Raw genomic sequence first — 16,241 nt, 5'->3', positions numbered from 1 at the left:
GTAAGTGTTGTCCTCCCTCTAATCTGTATCTATAAGGTATTTAACACCTATAAGGTTGATGACTACAGTTTTTTCCGATTACATTTGTATAGGTGTATTAACAATTACTGAGCCAACCACTGACTTGATTCTGCTTCCTATGACCTTAATGGAAATTAGCCACTGTTTTCCTTTTGAGATTACAAAACTTTCACTCACCATCCCTAAATGCACCACCGCCCCAACCCCAAAGTACTAAAGAAATCCATTAGGGTCATAACCAAGAGCTGCTAAACAGCCAGACACTGAAAATTCTGTTTACTGTGTAGCATTTTCATGTGCATACATCAGCACTGTAGGATCCAAAACTGAGCCTTAACCTCCAGCATAAGCAGCAAAAGAACAGGAGAGGCACTTTAAAAGTTCAAACAGAAAATGACCTGGCTAAATAACATCTTCCCCACAGGTCCATCCTAATTACTGTATTAAAAATACAGCTCCAGCAACAGGAGACAACAAAACAAAGGATGCTAGCCTGATTAATGAGAAGAATTCACCCACAACACACTCATTGTTCACAAGCAGGAAAAAAACCCTCCAAGATACATATTTAAAGAGAGCGTGCATCTGGGTTTAGTTCTTGAGTATATGTAGGTCGGTATGTTCTTGATGCCATAGCAAATACAACTAATGCTGCAGTTCAAAAATATACAGTTCCTACTGATTTCAGCTAAAGTCACATTGGATGTTGCAAGCTTCCCAGTTCGAAATGTGCACTGAACAATCCCTGGCATATAATGACTGCTTGAAAGAAGTATTTCAGAAGATGCAGTTGGCATTGTTTTCAGTTTAATCACTAAAGCTTCTAATCAACCTCTTAAAAATCCACAGACAAAATAAGGATGCTTGCAATTCTATATCATGCCTTACTTGAAAGAAACAGTTTGCTTCATAAGGTCCTTTACCACCTCACTCCTACTATCGGGTTAAAGACCAAGTTTCAAATCCACTAATACATCAATAATCGATTTTTGCTCCAGTTATTCACTGTAGAAAGCTTTAGAAGTTCACAGTTTACCATCACCACACAAAGTAAGGAACAGAGAAAGAATTATTTCTGTCCAAGACTACCTTGCAACAAAGTGTTTCTTGGGTCATTTTCAGCTGTGATCAAATGACACGAATTATACCTTACCCATTTCACAATTCGTGGCTATTATTTATTACTCTGCTATGTTATGGTATAACTGACAGTGATGTAGCTGTAAGAGAGAGGTTTACATTCTTTTAACTGTTTTAGTGTTCTCTGCTGCTGTCCATAGCAGTTGCAGCTACCCAGAATAAATAAAGAGAGCAAAAAAATCTTTTCCCCATTTCCAAAGTTCTGAAAGACAATTTACTTGATAATAGGTGGGACTGTTTTCCTAGGTAGGGCAACTATATCTCCTTCAGGGTAGGGTGAAAACTGTACCAAAGAGGAAGCTTTTGCAGAGGTCTCTGAAGCTCAGGCTTGTCCAAAACAATCATTCGGCTATTGCAATTGTTAGGAATTTTTTCCCCTCTTTTTGCATTTTTTATTCTAAAATTGGTAATACCAACTGACAGACATGACTGCAGAATTTGGTGAAACCTTGAGAAACAACAGCTAAAAATCACTCATACATTGGTCGCACAGAAGGTAAGGATGAGAAGTCGCAGTGATCTGCCAGGATCTATAACATACACAGCACATTAACCTGCATTTTGCACTAGCAAAATTCAGATTCATTACATATCTTTATCTTAACTCATGACAACTTTTTTCACAGCTAACCTGAGCTGTCCATCCAAGGGGAAAGCCTAATGAAGTTTAGCAAGAGGAGCTGAGCCAGACTCCCACAGATTGACCAAGAGCCATTGAGACCTCAACCAGGTTAGATCGCTGAAAAACCTCTGTAAGGCGACTCTGACACCGTGGTGGCCATTTGCTAAGGGACATTAAGGGTATAAACAGATTTCTTTCTCTTCCACTATCCCTGCTTATCTGCCAGATGAACATAGTAGCTTATTTTGGGGACTTCCCACTAAATATTTGGAATTTCAGCAAAATTCAAGAACTTCCATATACGAAATTTGATGTAAAAATTTGAATCACCCGATCGAGTTACAAAACACTATAGCCCACAAAACCCAACTTAATATATGAAAAGTAAAGTAGCTAAAGAAAGCAAAGCCACAAACATGAACCCCACAAGCCATGAACTCCAGGTACTTATAACTTATGATCAGAATATGATTTTCTGACAAAATTGAAACACTGCATGATTGTGGTAAAATACTACAACTGCTACTACTACTAACAAGAACAGCCACCACCACCACCACCAAGGAATCAAGATGCCAAAAAGCAACTCGAGAGCTTCAGCTTTCCAATACTGCAGTCCCAATCTATAATTTTACTTATAAAGATTTGTGTTATCAGTTTAATGTTTCTTAAAGAAAACACAAAACACATCACACATAAGTGGGGGGAGGAACTTCCAACGTCCTAGTCTCAGGCATTTCTCCCTCAAAACTTTCCTTTGAAGAGAATCCAGTTTTTGAGAAATGAAAAATACATTTTTCAAACTCAAATTCCTTCAAACCACAGAATTTCTCTTACATGGACCTGTTAACTATGGCACTTGTGTGTATAATTTTAAACAACTGAGATAAATATGCAAAATGAGAACAATGCATAGTTTACAAAGAAAGCGCATGCAGAGGTAATCAAATGTATTATCCATTTACTGTAAGTCAAAGGAATCCCTATTCTGATTTTCAAAAGCGTACATATCCTCCTGGTTTGGGATTTGCCTCTATCAGCATCCTAAATGCTACAAACCAGACATGCCTCCAGGCATTCCCCTACATCTTTCCCCAGGGTCTTTACTGGCTCCTGACTCCATCTGACTTTATAGCTTCTTTTATGTTTTCTGTTAAATGTGGTGGAAAATTTATTCTGAGTTACAAACACAAAAATACTTTTACATCTTTAACTATTATTCCAGTCTCTGATATCTCAACGATTCGACTCAAAAATTCTCACTATCCCTGTGAAGGCATCTTGAACATAAACATGTACAAGGCTCCTCCACAATGTAATGGGTTAGTATTAAAGTATGTTACACTAAAACACCTGTGGTTTCTCAAATATTGCTTTAAAATAATTGAAAACAAAACTGTAACAGGCAAATGGCAAATGACGGTGAGTATGACCATTAAGATCATATTTACCAAGTGAAATAAGTACTTCAAGAAACTGGAATACTCATCAAGTCTAGGAGGTGCCCCCCCAGTTTCGTGCCTGAACTGCCAATACACACAGATTCTGGCATGTAAAATACTGCACGCATTCAAATGACTTTTGAATATAATTTGTCACAGTTTTTCTATCTTGACTATTTAGTTCTCCCTTGAAGATCAGTTTACAGTAAAATTGAAAGCTGAATTTTGACTCTGCATAGAAGATATATTGCTATTAAATTTACTGCTCCACAGGGACTTTATTAGGGCTGCTACTGAACAGGGCATCATTTTAATTAGAATTAACACTTTCATCTTGTTTGTGAATACATGTAAGATAAGCTTTGAAATATTTAACATCTGGGAATACCGTCAAGCTGTCACAGCAAAATTAAGACATTTCTCATCCATAACTGTTATTATATAATAGCCAGATACGAAATAACTAAACATTCATTGTTAGAGTATAATCTCTGTATGCACACATTTCCATGTCCTTAGGGAATGTCTTCATGCTTTGATCATTATCCCTTTGAAGCAATGCTTCTTTAAAGAAAGACATTTCAAGTGCAGTCCTTGACTCTGTTAGACGTTTCACTGGTAGGTATGAGACCTGTTTTACATAATTTATTCTGCTGTTAGCAGAGGTATCACTAGAACGCTCCCAAGGATCACCCTCCTTTGCAGAATGATTTACTTTGCAAGACAGAAAGATTCATGAAAAATTAATGTTCAAAAGACCACCATCACAAGGTCAGGTGCCTCTCGTAAAGCCAGGATCCTTCCCTGCAGAATATTCTCCTGTGATTTGATGGGACTCCTAAAAGTAAAACTAAGGGGGTGGGGGGGTGGGTCAAACAAAACCAAACAAAAAGAACAAACCCTAAACCCTTAAAGAAAAGGATTTTCAGTACATCAACTAAAGTACTATGGGACTCCATTTCTGAGGTGTGTCAGATAGCAAGTCTTTGTTAATGTTCGTCTTTGTTTAGCCCTTTAGATCTTCTTCAATCACCAAAAACCTACTTATTGTCACTTGGATTATGACAGCTCTTGAGCACAATGGGCACATGCCGGCTGAGGTCCAGGTGACAGGTAACAGTCTGGAGATCAGGTCTGAGGCAGACTCTGTGAGCTGCTGGTGAGGAAATGCAGGGAACAAGTGCCTCAGAGAAGTGGCTAAGGAAGGGTGAGACATGGGAGACTACCAGACGTAGTGAAGGGCTCCTGCGAGAGCAGCCATGGGTGCTGCTCCGGTGGAGGTTGGTTCCGCAGATAACTCAGAGCCAACTTTTCACTGCCTGAAATGTCAGGCTACATTGACTCAAATTATGGTTAAGAAGCTGCTGTGAACCATCAGCTGTAACAGCACTACTAAAAATCCATATTATAACAGTATATGGACTGCATAAACCTGTAGGGAAAAGGTAATACAGAGCAACCAAGAAGATTTACCTTCAATTTCTATAGGCTGTTTTCTTCCATACTCTTGCTGCTGGCACCAAACACCTAATGAACACCCAAGTTCCTCTAAAGCCCAACAGAGCCGCCCTGTGCAGCTGGACATCAATGCTCAGTACAGGAAGATATAAGTAACAGAAAAAGGTTGTAACAAAAAAAATCATATAAAGAGGGAACCCAAATAATGGGGAAAATTGGAGAGAAATGCACTCAAACAAATGCAATTTTTTGCCTGAATTCACCTTTGACAAATGCATCCACTGCTTAGAGTAAGCTGATACAGAAGAAATGGAACATAAACACATTCCAGCTTTCCAAAGATTTTAGTCTAAACAACTAAATACCTGTTCAACAGACATCCTGGAAATGCAGTTTGCACAAATAAAGCATCCACACTGTATTCGGTTGGACCTTTCAAATCCTACAGTTAACTTGCATCACTGAGCAGAGTGCAGACTATTTCTTTTGTTCTATTTACCTTTGGGAGAATTTGTCTTTTAATCTACAAAACACTAAAAATGTTAACAGAAAACTTTCTGTCACTGACTTCCCTAAAAGGAAAAAGAAAGTAAGACGTTTGGGATATACACGTAAACTTGTCACTAGAATCTTCCAAAGACTTCCCAGCAAATGAGCCCTTTGGATACAATTCACTTGTTACATACAATAATAAAATTACGAACCTTAAGTTTTAGGAATTTCCTGTTTTCAGGTCATGTTTTGGGGTTATTGGTTTTGGTTTTAAATGTTTCTGATATTGCACTGAGCTGTACAAAATACCTTGTGCACATCTTTGAAAAATCTAAATGAGATTTGAAGAAATCCGAATTATGTGAAATAAGAGTCAGAGATAGACACAAAGATACAAGAGAAACAAACCTTTACGTATTTACATAAACACCAGCAAGACTGATGCTAAGAGAGCAGTAAGACCAAAAGAGCAAATTGCAAGTACTCGTAGAAGCTCAAACGTGTTTCACAGTACACAGAGAGGGGAACTGAGACACCGAGTAAGGAGGAATATTCTACAGAGTAGATCAGTAAACAACAATTACAAAAGTAAGAATACAATAAAGCTATAAAATAAGTACCAGCAACACCAGCAATGTCAGAGCAGGGACAGATATTTAGAGATGCTATTCTTTCTCGTCCCTCTCTCCCACCCCACTCCCCCCTAGATGTTCAGCTGCATTTCCTTTTTACACTAGCACCAGATGCCACGTGAAATGGTTCTGCAAGCAAGCACTCGATGCTGCCTGCCCAGCACAGTTCCCAGGACAGGTCGTCAGCTCCCTACAAAAGACTGTGAAGCACTGAAGACACTAAAGTATTATGACACTATAGACCCAAAAGAATCAGTTTCCTTTTCACAATTTGGCATCCCAAAGTAATATAGCAAGTGATCTTTTGAAGTCTCAGTTACTGATCCGCTCTTCTTGCCAAGACAACTACAAACAGCAGCTCAAAAGGCATCCATCTTCATCAGTTCTCTAGAAAGCTGCAGGCTCGGTGCTCTTAAGTCACAGCAGAGAACTGCCCATCACTTGCACCTCCATAAAGCTTTCCCCACATAATAAAGGTTAGGGAGCGATGTGCAACCCTCGCTCTCTGACCCTGCAGCAGCTCCAGGACACGTTGCATTAAAGCAGCAGTGCAAGGTGATATACTGCTGGGGATGTTGTTTTTCTTAGGGAGGAGTTGTGATCACAGTCAAACTTCTCAAACCTCAAGAAGCATCATGGTGCAAACTCCAACCTATACTACTGCAGACAGGAAAAAGTCTCTAACTGGCATCTCGATTCAATGGGACTTCTCCCTCCTCTCCCTTTGGCCTTATAGAAAGGTGTCAGTTGTAACTCCTGTAGTTAATAGCACTGCATTTGCCACGCAAGGTTTTCTTGTGGGTTTTGTTCTTTAGGTTTGGTTTCGTTTTGGTTTGTTTCCTTCTCCCCTTCTCCCCCTCTCATTTGGCAAGAATTTAAATCTGTGAGTAGAACCGAAACTGCCTTGCTCAACTAAGACCTCCAAGATGACACACATTTTGGTGGGGGTGATTTCTGAGAGCCTTTTAAATACCACTGCACTTGAAATCTAAGGTAGTCCATGACATGAAATGACTCTATAGGCTACATAAATCTTGCTATGAAAAACGACTGCTTTTGATGTTATTTTCAACCTTAAGTTCTAGGAAGAAAAAGACTGGCTAAAGCAAATCTCATCTCAGTTCCATTCTTACTAAGAGTTACCAAAAGCAAATACAGTTCCAGTTTTTAAACACTCATACATGCAATTTGTATTCAAGACAAACTTTCTGTCAAAAATGTCTTTACACTGATATTTCACTTTTGCGTATGATTTCTAGGCTACACTGTGCAAAAGGAAACTCTTTATTGACTGCTGTTGAAATTACATTTCTCAGCAAAAATGCTTTAATAATTGACTGAATAAAATGATGGGAAACCTCTACGGGAGCAGATCCATTACAGAAGGGGTTTTATAGTTTATTTGTGAATATGTTACTGATTAATAACCTGCCTTGGAGGAAGTACTGGTGATTATCTTCAGATTTTGGAGCATAATTTTATGAGTTCTCAAAGGGACATCATCTACATTGAAATAATAATGATATTCTAAAATGTTTCAATTATTTCCAACTAAAAAGCTAAGTGCTTCTCAGCAATAGCACAAGAAAAATAATTTGTTTCTAAATCTAATTCCTACATTCTGAGAATCTCTTACCCAGATTTTTCTGGCCATTATCAACGTACACATTCTTATGGGGTTTAAGAACTAAGAGAAATAGTCTTATTATTTAAAACAAATCCTCAGCCTACTATAGTGTTAAAAGCTTGGAAACTTTCACTGAGCACCACTGACTGCTATTATTTTTCAGCTTATATTTCTTTTCATTATTAAGGGCTCCACCACAAAAAGTCAGTGATGAACAAGCATTCTAGAAACTGAATTTCCACAAAGCCAAACAGACCAAATACATAAGCCAAAACTGTTACTGTGTTGCAACACACAGCTATGGAAATCCTTAAGACACAATTTTCACACAGTTGTGCTGATCACAAGGCGCTCCTTTGTCCGGTTAGTGGTCAAGTTTGTAAATCCCAGCTTCCTCCCAAAGTACTTCTCTTCTGCAGCTTTCAACAAATTCAATGCCTAACTCAAGGGATTTTGTATTCAACAAGTGTTATTAGGTCTTTACAAGTGAACCATTACAGCTGTACTCTCGTCCATGTGCTTGTCACAAAAGACCTCTCCAGAACTCGGAGATGTATGTTTGTTCAGCATATTGACAAAGCCTACATGCTGAAGCGAATATACTCAGCCATAAGAAAACCCTATCACACTTCCAGCTGGAGGAAAGCCTCCTACAACTGTAACAAGCTAGAAGCAACCAATGCTGTATTTTTACATTCATTAAATAAAGCAGGCCAAGTTTTTCATTCAAGCAAGACTGCCTACATTCTATATATTTGATTGTTGAAAACAGTTCAGTTTGATCATGTGTAAAGAGCAATGAACATTTTCCAAGTTAAATTAATCCCAAATATTTGAGCTCAAGCTTTAGCTACTGACTCCCAGAACAAGAAAAATAATCAAGTGGCAAGCAAGAAAAAAATTGTATTACCCAAGAATGGTGAGGCACCATTTCTGTTAGCCTCTCTAAGATGCAACATGTGCTTCGAGGCCAGATACCATCAACGTGAGGAACATGGGACGATATGCAGGATGAGTGCCTTCTTTCTTCACATTTTGACATACTATACCATCCAACCTGTCAGCCTATTATTCCCATTTCTACCAATATAAGAGAAACTTGTATGGTGGCATGCATGTTCATTTCTGACAAATAAACATCTTTGAATTTTTTAATACCAGATTTCATTAAAAGTCAAGAATTCAGTTGTAACTACCCTGTCACTGTTGGAACATAGCATCTTATACATAGGCAAATCCATCTGCACACAGATTTACAAAAGGTTTTTGAATGAGACCTACAGACTTCATCCGTGTTTCCCCATCTGGCACCTCACACATGAAGCACAGCTCACGAGTCTCTTGCCATCTCCTGGGCTTTATATGTCAATCCCTTCACACCTCCAGCATGAGAGTCCATGGACCTAAATTGTTGTTATCCCCCACGTTGCAACCCTAGGACACAGCCCCACTACCAACCCTACAGTGGGGAGATGTGCCACACATAAGGCTAATGTATGGGGTGTGGAGTAGAGGAAGATGTGAAAGTAGCTAAGAAATCTGGACAGCAGGTTAAAAAATGGTAATACATCAAGCAAAAGTTTTACAGTGAACTCATTCTATACACAGCTGAATAGACACGCAAATACATTTGTATTTATATGTGCATTTCATAAACCAATTTGTTTCTAGTGGTATTACAAGTTCTCCATGTGACCATCACTGGTGTGTACGGGTCTCAGCACAGCAAGAACAAATAATTGTAATTTACTATGGGCTGCTGCTAATGTCAAATCATGCTGCTGGGTTACCCAGTCCTACACAACAACAAAATCAATCACTCCAGTCCTCTGACAATTTTTGTCTACTGTTTATCAAGGATAGGTGGAAGGATCAATATTCAGCAGGACACACTAACACAAAACCTGAGGCAAGTCATATCCAAGTCATCAGCATGCTTTTGCTTCTGAAACTTCACGTCTATGTGTACAAACAGAAAACAGTGACAGTTTATCAGTTTTGAAACTTGCTATTTAACCTGAACTGGCTTCCTTGTTCCACCATAAATCATCATGGAATATTTTGGGTTGGAAGGCACCTTCAAAGGTCACATACTCCAACCCCCCTGCAATGAGCAGGGCATCTTCAACTAGATCAGGTTGCCCAGAACCACATCCAGCCTGGCCTTGAATGTCTCCAGGGATGGGGCATCCACCACCAGTACTGAGCATCCTATGCCAGTATTTTACCACCTTCATTGTGAAGAATTTGTTCCTCACATCCAGCTCGAATCTCCTCTCTTTTAGTTTAGGACCACTACCCCCCCAAACTATTGCAACAGGCCCTGCTAAAAAAATTTTCCCTATCTTTCTTATAGACCCCTTTTTAAGTACTGAAAGGCCAAAATAAGGTCTCCCAGAGTCTTCTCCAGGCTGAACAACTCCAACTCTCTCAGCCATTCTCCATAGGAGGGGTGTTCTCTCCCCTTGATGTTTTCTGTGGCCCTACTCTGGACCATCCTCAACAGGTACGTATCTTCTCTGTACTGAGGACCCTTGGGCTGGACAGAGTACCTCCAGGTGAGGTCTCTCCAGTGCAGGGGGGGGCAGAATAACCTCCCTTGACCTACTGGCCAAGCTCCTTTGGATGCATCCCAATATGTAATCGGCCTTCTAGGCTGCAAGCATTCATTGCGGGCTGATGTCCAATCTTTCATCTACCAATATCCCCAGGTCCTTCTCCTCTGGGGTACTCTCTATCACTTCATCCCCAGCCAGTATTGGTACCAGGGGTTGCCCTGCCCCAGATGCAGGACCCTGCACTTGGCCCCTTAAAGCCTCAAGAGGTTCAACCATCAAAGTAGATTTCACACCAATACTATACTTCGATACGCATTTCGGAATCAAAGTGAAAACCAGTAATTTCTGAGGATTAATTCTGTTTGCAAACAGCAAATTTCCTATAGATGCTTAATTTATTCAAATGCAGTTAGAAAAATCAAGGCTTTAATTTGAACTTTTACAAGTGAAATATTCTGGAAACCAGCTAATGGTGGCTATCACAAGGTTTCTTATTTGCTCAGAAGAATGCAAGATAAGTCAGTATGATGGTACAGGAGTGTGTCAACAACTTGCGCTCATTTAATATCAGTGAGGTTTCCTTGCTACATAAAATCAAATAAAAGGTCTTTTGCTTGCCTTCTCATAAATCCTCACTTCTGAAGCACTGCCCCTTTCCAGCTGCTTTATCAAATTTCTTGTGTTACAATTTCTCCAACTAAACAGATCTGCAGATGGCTGTAGGTTAATGGCCTGGCCGCAGGGTAGGGGGTGTGAGCTGCAACATGAATTTATATGGTACTGAGAATGTTCTGGCTAACTCGGGCAGCCATTGAGGACAGGTGCCCTCACATACTTACTTAATTCCTAACACTCTGCAGCAGTAAGAAAGCCACAAACAAACAAAAAGATCAGCAACAAACTTGAGAAATATCCTCAGCTTTAAGACACTGAAAAGAAGATATCAAAATGCTCCTAAAAAGCAGCCAAATGCACACAAACAAAACAAAACAAATCAAACCAAAACCATACATATCTTTACAAGCTTTGTGGAAACCAGCCTGGTACCCACCCACTGTGTTAGAAAGAGCACAAATGTAATTGTCAAGAAATAGAAAAGCTATCAAACCAACCCAAAAATGTTGAGAAAAAGGCAAAGTCTTTTAATACAGCAAAGTTGTATCTCTTCAGACTAGTCAAACTCAGTAAAAATCGATCTTTCTGATAGTAAGTTATATCACATCCATTTCACGTGGTCCACCACACATAATTTTACTCCTACTTCATCTAGGCAACAGTATCATTTTAATTCACACTACTTGCGAGCCTTAAGGACAAGAGCATTCTCTATTTGCAAGTAGGCAAAAAGTGAGCTACAGCATGAAATAGTTTGGCACATGACCTGCAATTTAGGAATTAAAACCAGTATGCATGAACATAAAACTGCTACCAGCAGCATCTGCAACAGCCCCCCACAACAGACAGGCATTTAAATGTTAATCTACTGTAAGCACATACTTTTTTCTCTAACGTGAACAGTACTCGAGTTCAGATCAAGTCTCATTTTTGGCAGTGTGCTACCAGTTAGATGTGGTTGAGTATATTCAGACACTTTGAACAAGTTACCTACAGATCTTGTACATTACTTAACAGTAACCTACACACTGTTACCTACAGTAAATGAACTGTTCTCGACACACTGGGGTGTGCATTTAGTAACTATAGATATTTTAATCCAGTTGTGAATTCTTCTCAGACTCTTTCACTCAGAAATGATCTTTTTAAAAGCAAATACAACGGATAGGGAATATTGATAAATTCACAGACAGAGATATGCATAAACCGCACAGATCGAAGTAACTGAGGCATTGCCAGTTAGGTTATTTTCAACTGCCAAAATCTGCTTTACTTGCTTCACTATGGTTTTAACAGCAGTGCTAAAACTGATCAAAACCTTTTTGATTCCCAGTGTTTCTCCTTTGTGAAACTGTTAGCAACAACAAAGGCTGAATATAATTCCTTACGCCGTTTAGTGCTTAGTGAATAGAGACTGTGTAACTCCACAAATATCAAACAAAAATTTACTTCTTAAATTCTGTGACAGATAAGCCATACTTGCCATGAAGAGCTTACTCTTCCTCAACTGAGATATGTGCTGGTGGATAACTTCACGTTTGACACCATTTGCAAACGAGAAAAAATGTTCAAGTATTAGCAAGTATTGCCCACCAACCACTTGCTTGCCAGAACAGATTTTAAAATACAAATTATTATTTTTGAAAGTTATTTTAACACGGAAGAAAGAAACAGTTATCAGTTCTGAATATGTCACAGAGTACGTCTACAAGAAGCACTGACGGAATGGCATCAAATACGTCCAAGACTCAGATTTGTAGTTCCAGCAGTGGAATAGAAGGGACAAAAAGGCTTTGGTTTTGGATTTGGGTAAGGGACCTAGAGGACATGAAGACTGTTTAAATGCATCTCAGGGCTTCTTACCAGACTAAGATGTAGCAGCTTCTCCTTCCCCCAATCCATCTCTCCAAACCAAGCTAAATTTTCCAGTTTTTACTTTAGAAAGTCAGCAATGTTCAGGTATCTTACAATTTAATGGGTATGAAATAGTTCAGGATGTACTGACAAGTGACAAATCTTTTAAACTCCTAATTTCTGATTCGTGTCTCAGGCAAGAAGCAAAGTCTCAAAATAGGGCATTTCTGTTCTCTGAAAGACACACATAGGTAGTGAACTCTCTTCAGTTCACAATGCTCAAAGCAGCCACATTGTAAAGTGCATTCCCACCTGCCCAAGCATACATCTCCACCAGCAGCTTTAGCACCAACAGAAACACGGCCACCCTGACAGTAACCCTCCCAATTCATGCTTTAATCACAAGACATGGAGAACAGGCACTAGTGAAATTAAACTGCTGCTCTTCACTTCCGGAAGTATCTCATACATTTGGGCTTGTCTTAAGCATGATGCTCATGATGGAATGCAAGACAAATCTACTTTGAAAAACATGACACTAAAAGTAGTATTAACATTCCAATACACTGAAGATGAATAAATGGACAACTTCAGACACCTACGAAAATTATTTCAAAACATATATGGAAGTTCTAGTAGATTATGATTTTTTAAACCACCAATTTGTTTCTTTTGGGTCAAATAGATAAGAATATGGAAACACTAATGGCTTTGGGTATTCCATTTCACTTGGGAGGTACCCGTTCAGCAGCAAACTGGACTGCCAATTGAAGAAACAAGTGGAATCAATGCATAGCAGAGAAGTTTCCTGACAGGTTTTCTTGTGGACTTTGCTGGTTATATTGCTGATGCTGATGTAGTATGACTCATGTAATGGACTGAAATTCACTGAGTGTTAATGTCTCGAAGAAAATCCTTATCCATTAAGAGAGACATCTTTTGACCTTATGTAGAAAATTATACTTGCTTCCAGTAATGAAAACATCAAAATTCTATCTTTGCAATGAGTACACTTTGATAATCAATGCCAGCAAGATCAGATAAACTGAATTCCATTTTTTGATTACAACACGTAGTGTGCTTTTAATGCTCTATATTACCTAAGGTTGCCATGCAGCTTGCCTAGTACCATCAAATCTTAGGAGCTGTAGAGCAAAATATTTGGGCAACAACAATGACACTTGTGAGATGAATGAACATGGACTCTTTCCCTTCCTTCTTGCTACAAAGCGAATGTTGAACCTCCATGGTTATTGAGGCTTTCTCCACAACCACTGCTACAGGAAAAGCACCTTATTCTCAAGTCACTGTGAAACTATTATGTACAGTAAAAGATAACATACAAAGTGCACTTATCCTTTAGCAGCAATTTAGCTAACAAAACAACTAACTCCTAAGAAACTGTGTGGTGTGAAAAGATACATGCTTTTTATGGGTGTCACCTATCCAGCAGTCCTGGCAGGTGGAAAACAAGTCTCAATGTACACATTCTCCATGGATAGTACTATTAAATTGAACCTATAAAAGCTCAGAGTCCTGGGCTTTACCCAAGTATACACAACATTCACAGTTTTAGCAATGTATTCATGTTCTAAACTGCACAAAAGTAATCTGAATTTTTCCATTTGCGCATGAAATCCAGTTATCACAAAGTCTGACAAATGCAATCACACTTTCAAAAGTGGTAGAGGCACAACAGCACTTGGATTGCACAGAAGACATACGTTTTTGCTCCTGCATGTGTTTACTCTCCTACCTATGAAAGTGAGGGGCTGATAAGGAAAGAAAACATGTTTCCCTTTGTAGTTAGGGGAGATCTTATCGCTTTCCATCTTTCTTATTGCTCTCTGAAAGAAGGAGGGGTGTTGACGTCTTCTCCCAGGGAACAAGCAATAGGACAAAGAGAAAATGGCCTCAGATTGTCCCATGGGAGGTTCAGATTGGATATTAGGAATTTTTTTTTCCACCAAAAGGGCTGTTAAGCATTGGAATGGGCAGCCCAGGGAAGCAGCTGAACCTCTGTCCCTGGAGGTATTTAAAAGATGTGCAGTTGTGTTACTTAGGCACACGGTTTGGTGATGGACTTGGCAGTGCTACACTGATGGTTGGACTATGATTTTAACGGTCTTATCCAACCTAAACAATCCTATGGTACTGTGACTAGATTCTCTGTTTAGGCATACAGAGGGAAAAGAAGAACTTTTTTGTCAGTCGCTGCTCATCTCATCCTGTGACAGATATCTAAAATACGGGAGAGAAATCTTCCTCCAAAGCATGCGCTTATCTCCCAGTAGTACAGGAGCCAAGGTGACTATCCGATATACAGATATGCGCATCTATAGTTAGACAACATGAAAGTCATCCTGAGTAACTCTTTTCTTAGAAATCCACAGTATATTGCTTTCAAATAACCTTGCTTATTTCTCCACAGAGGCATTCCTTGAAAATATGATGCCATATTTCTACTACACGAGCTCTTCACCGTGCATATAACATCATAACATTATTTTCCTTTCTTTAAGAATAAAAAAACCCACAAAACCAAAAACAACCAACCAGAAAACCTTAACAAACCAATCACAAAAGCAAGCAATGTTTTCTTACCATGGCAGGAGCCATCCACTTCTTCATATCCTACGCTGCAGATGCATCGGCCTAGAGGCACAAGCCAATCCCCGTCTGCTCCGCAATACAATTTTGGAGTATCACGTTCCTCAGCGCTCTTGACACAGGAGCCCCGTACTTCCACCAAAGAGGAAGAATCAACCCTTGGAATGGTATCAGGAAACATAGCCAAATTTCGGACTGTGAAAGGGCACTTTTTGTAATAAACACGGACTGAGACCAAAGCAATGCATGCTCCGATGTCCTGAAAAGCAAGATAAAATCCTTTCTTGTTTATTGGCCCAACCTCACGAACTTCTGTGTTGAGTTTAAGAATGCGGTCACCCAAGTCCATCTGGGTAAAGCTCTCATCAGCTGCAATAGTATCAATTTTAGTGTATTGGTTTGGTTTGAATTTTACTCCATGAGACTCATCTGACTCCATGTAGTACAGATTGAAAGTTTCCTTGCAGGTTCCCAGTACCCATGGAATACTGTTACAGTCCCTCAGGGTAAATTTCATTTCCACGTAAATTTTCTGTGCAGCGTCACGGGAGATCCAGTTTGTTTGAAGCCAGTTGTTCTGGTTTGGTTCCATCACATTACATACCTGGTAAGTATGAATGGGACGATTGTGTTCATCCATTTCAGTTATGGCATCCCACTGAAAAGAAGAAAAATGTTTTAAAACCAAGAAAAATATGTATTATGCATATACACAGAACCCACATATACACACACGCTCCATATACATGAACCTAGGGACTAATTGTTTTAGTGGAAAGACAGTAGTTAAAAGCAGATACCAACCACAGACTGGAACAAGTTTTAAGTCAGAAACTGTGACAAATTTCTATTAAGAAAAACAGTATTTCCAAACAGCTCAAAGATGAGGGCAATACTGGCCAGGTTTCTAGTAACAAATTCAGTAAACCTGAGAACATTCCTGGGCATGTCATTCGATCATCTGTGCAGAAAGAATTTGCTGGAACAGTCCTGTTTGGTATGCTGGTGGGCTGGCTCTGAGTGTCCCCCAGGCAATTCCCACAGCTCAGGCACCTGCAGCAATTGACAGCTGGGATATAGCCACTCTGATTTGGTGGGTCTGAGGTGTTTGGTGTAGGTTGTCCTGCTTTACACAACTGCTCAGAAGCATTTAACTGTATATACAGAGAT

General features: G+C 39.5%; 1 protein-coding gene across 9 annotated transcripts in view; it reads right to left on the bottom strand.

Moving 5' to 3' along the window:
- EPHA6 (EPH receptor A6) overlaps nt 1-16,241 on the bottom strand; it is a 471,056-nt gene that overhangs the window by 336,927 nt on the left and 117,888 nt on the right. For 7 of the 9 annotated variants that reach the window (XM_062624018.1, XM_062624010.1, XM_062624012.1 and 4 more), the window contains one exon: nt 15,066-15,729. In XM_062624018.1, the coding sequence (XP_062480002.1) occupies nt 15,066-15,729 (664 nt within the window). The remainder of the gene's footprint in view (nt 1-15,065; nt 15,730-16,241) is intronic. The other 2 variants (XM_062624016.1, XM_062624017.1) reach the window with 1 other exon arrangement.

Source organism: Pezoporus occidentalis, unplaced genomic scaffold, assembly GCF_034315485.1.
Source record: "Pezoporus occidentalis ecotype Australia unplaced genomic scaffold, CSIRO_AGI_Poc_V1 ctg26, whole genome shotgun sequence".
NCBI lineage: Eukaryota > Metazoa > Chordata > Aves > Psittaciformes > Psittacidae > Pezoporus > Pezoporus occidentalis.
The sequence above is the reverse complement of the archived record's forward strand: the minus strand, read 5'-3'. Positions and strand labels throughout refer to the sequence as shown.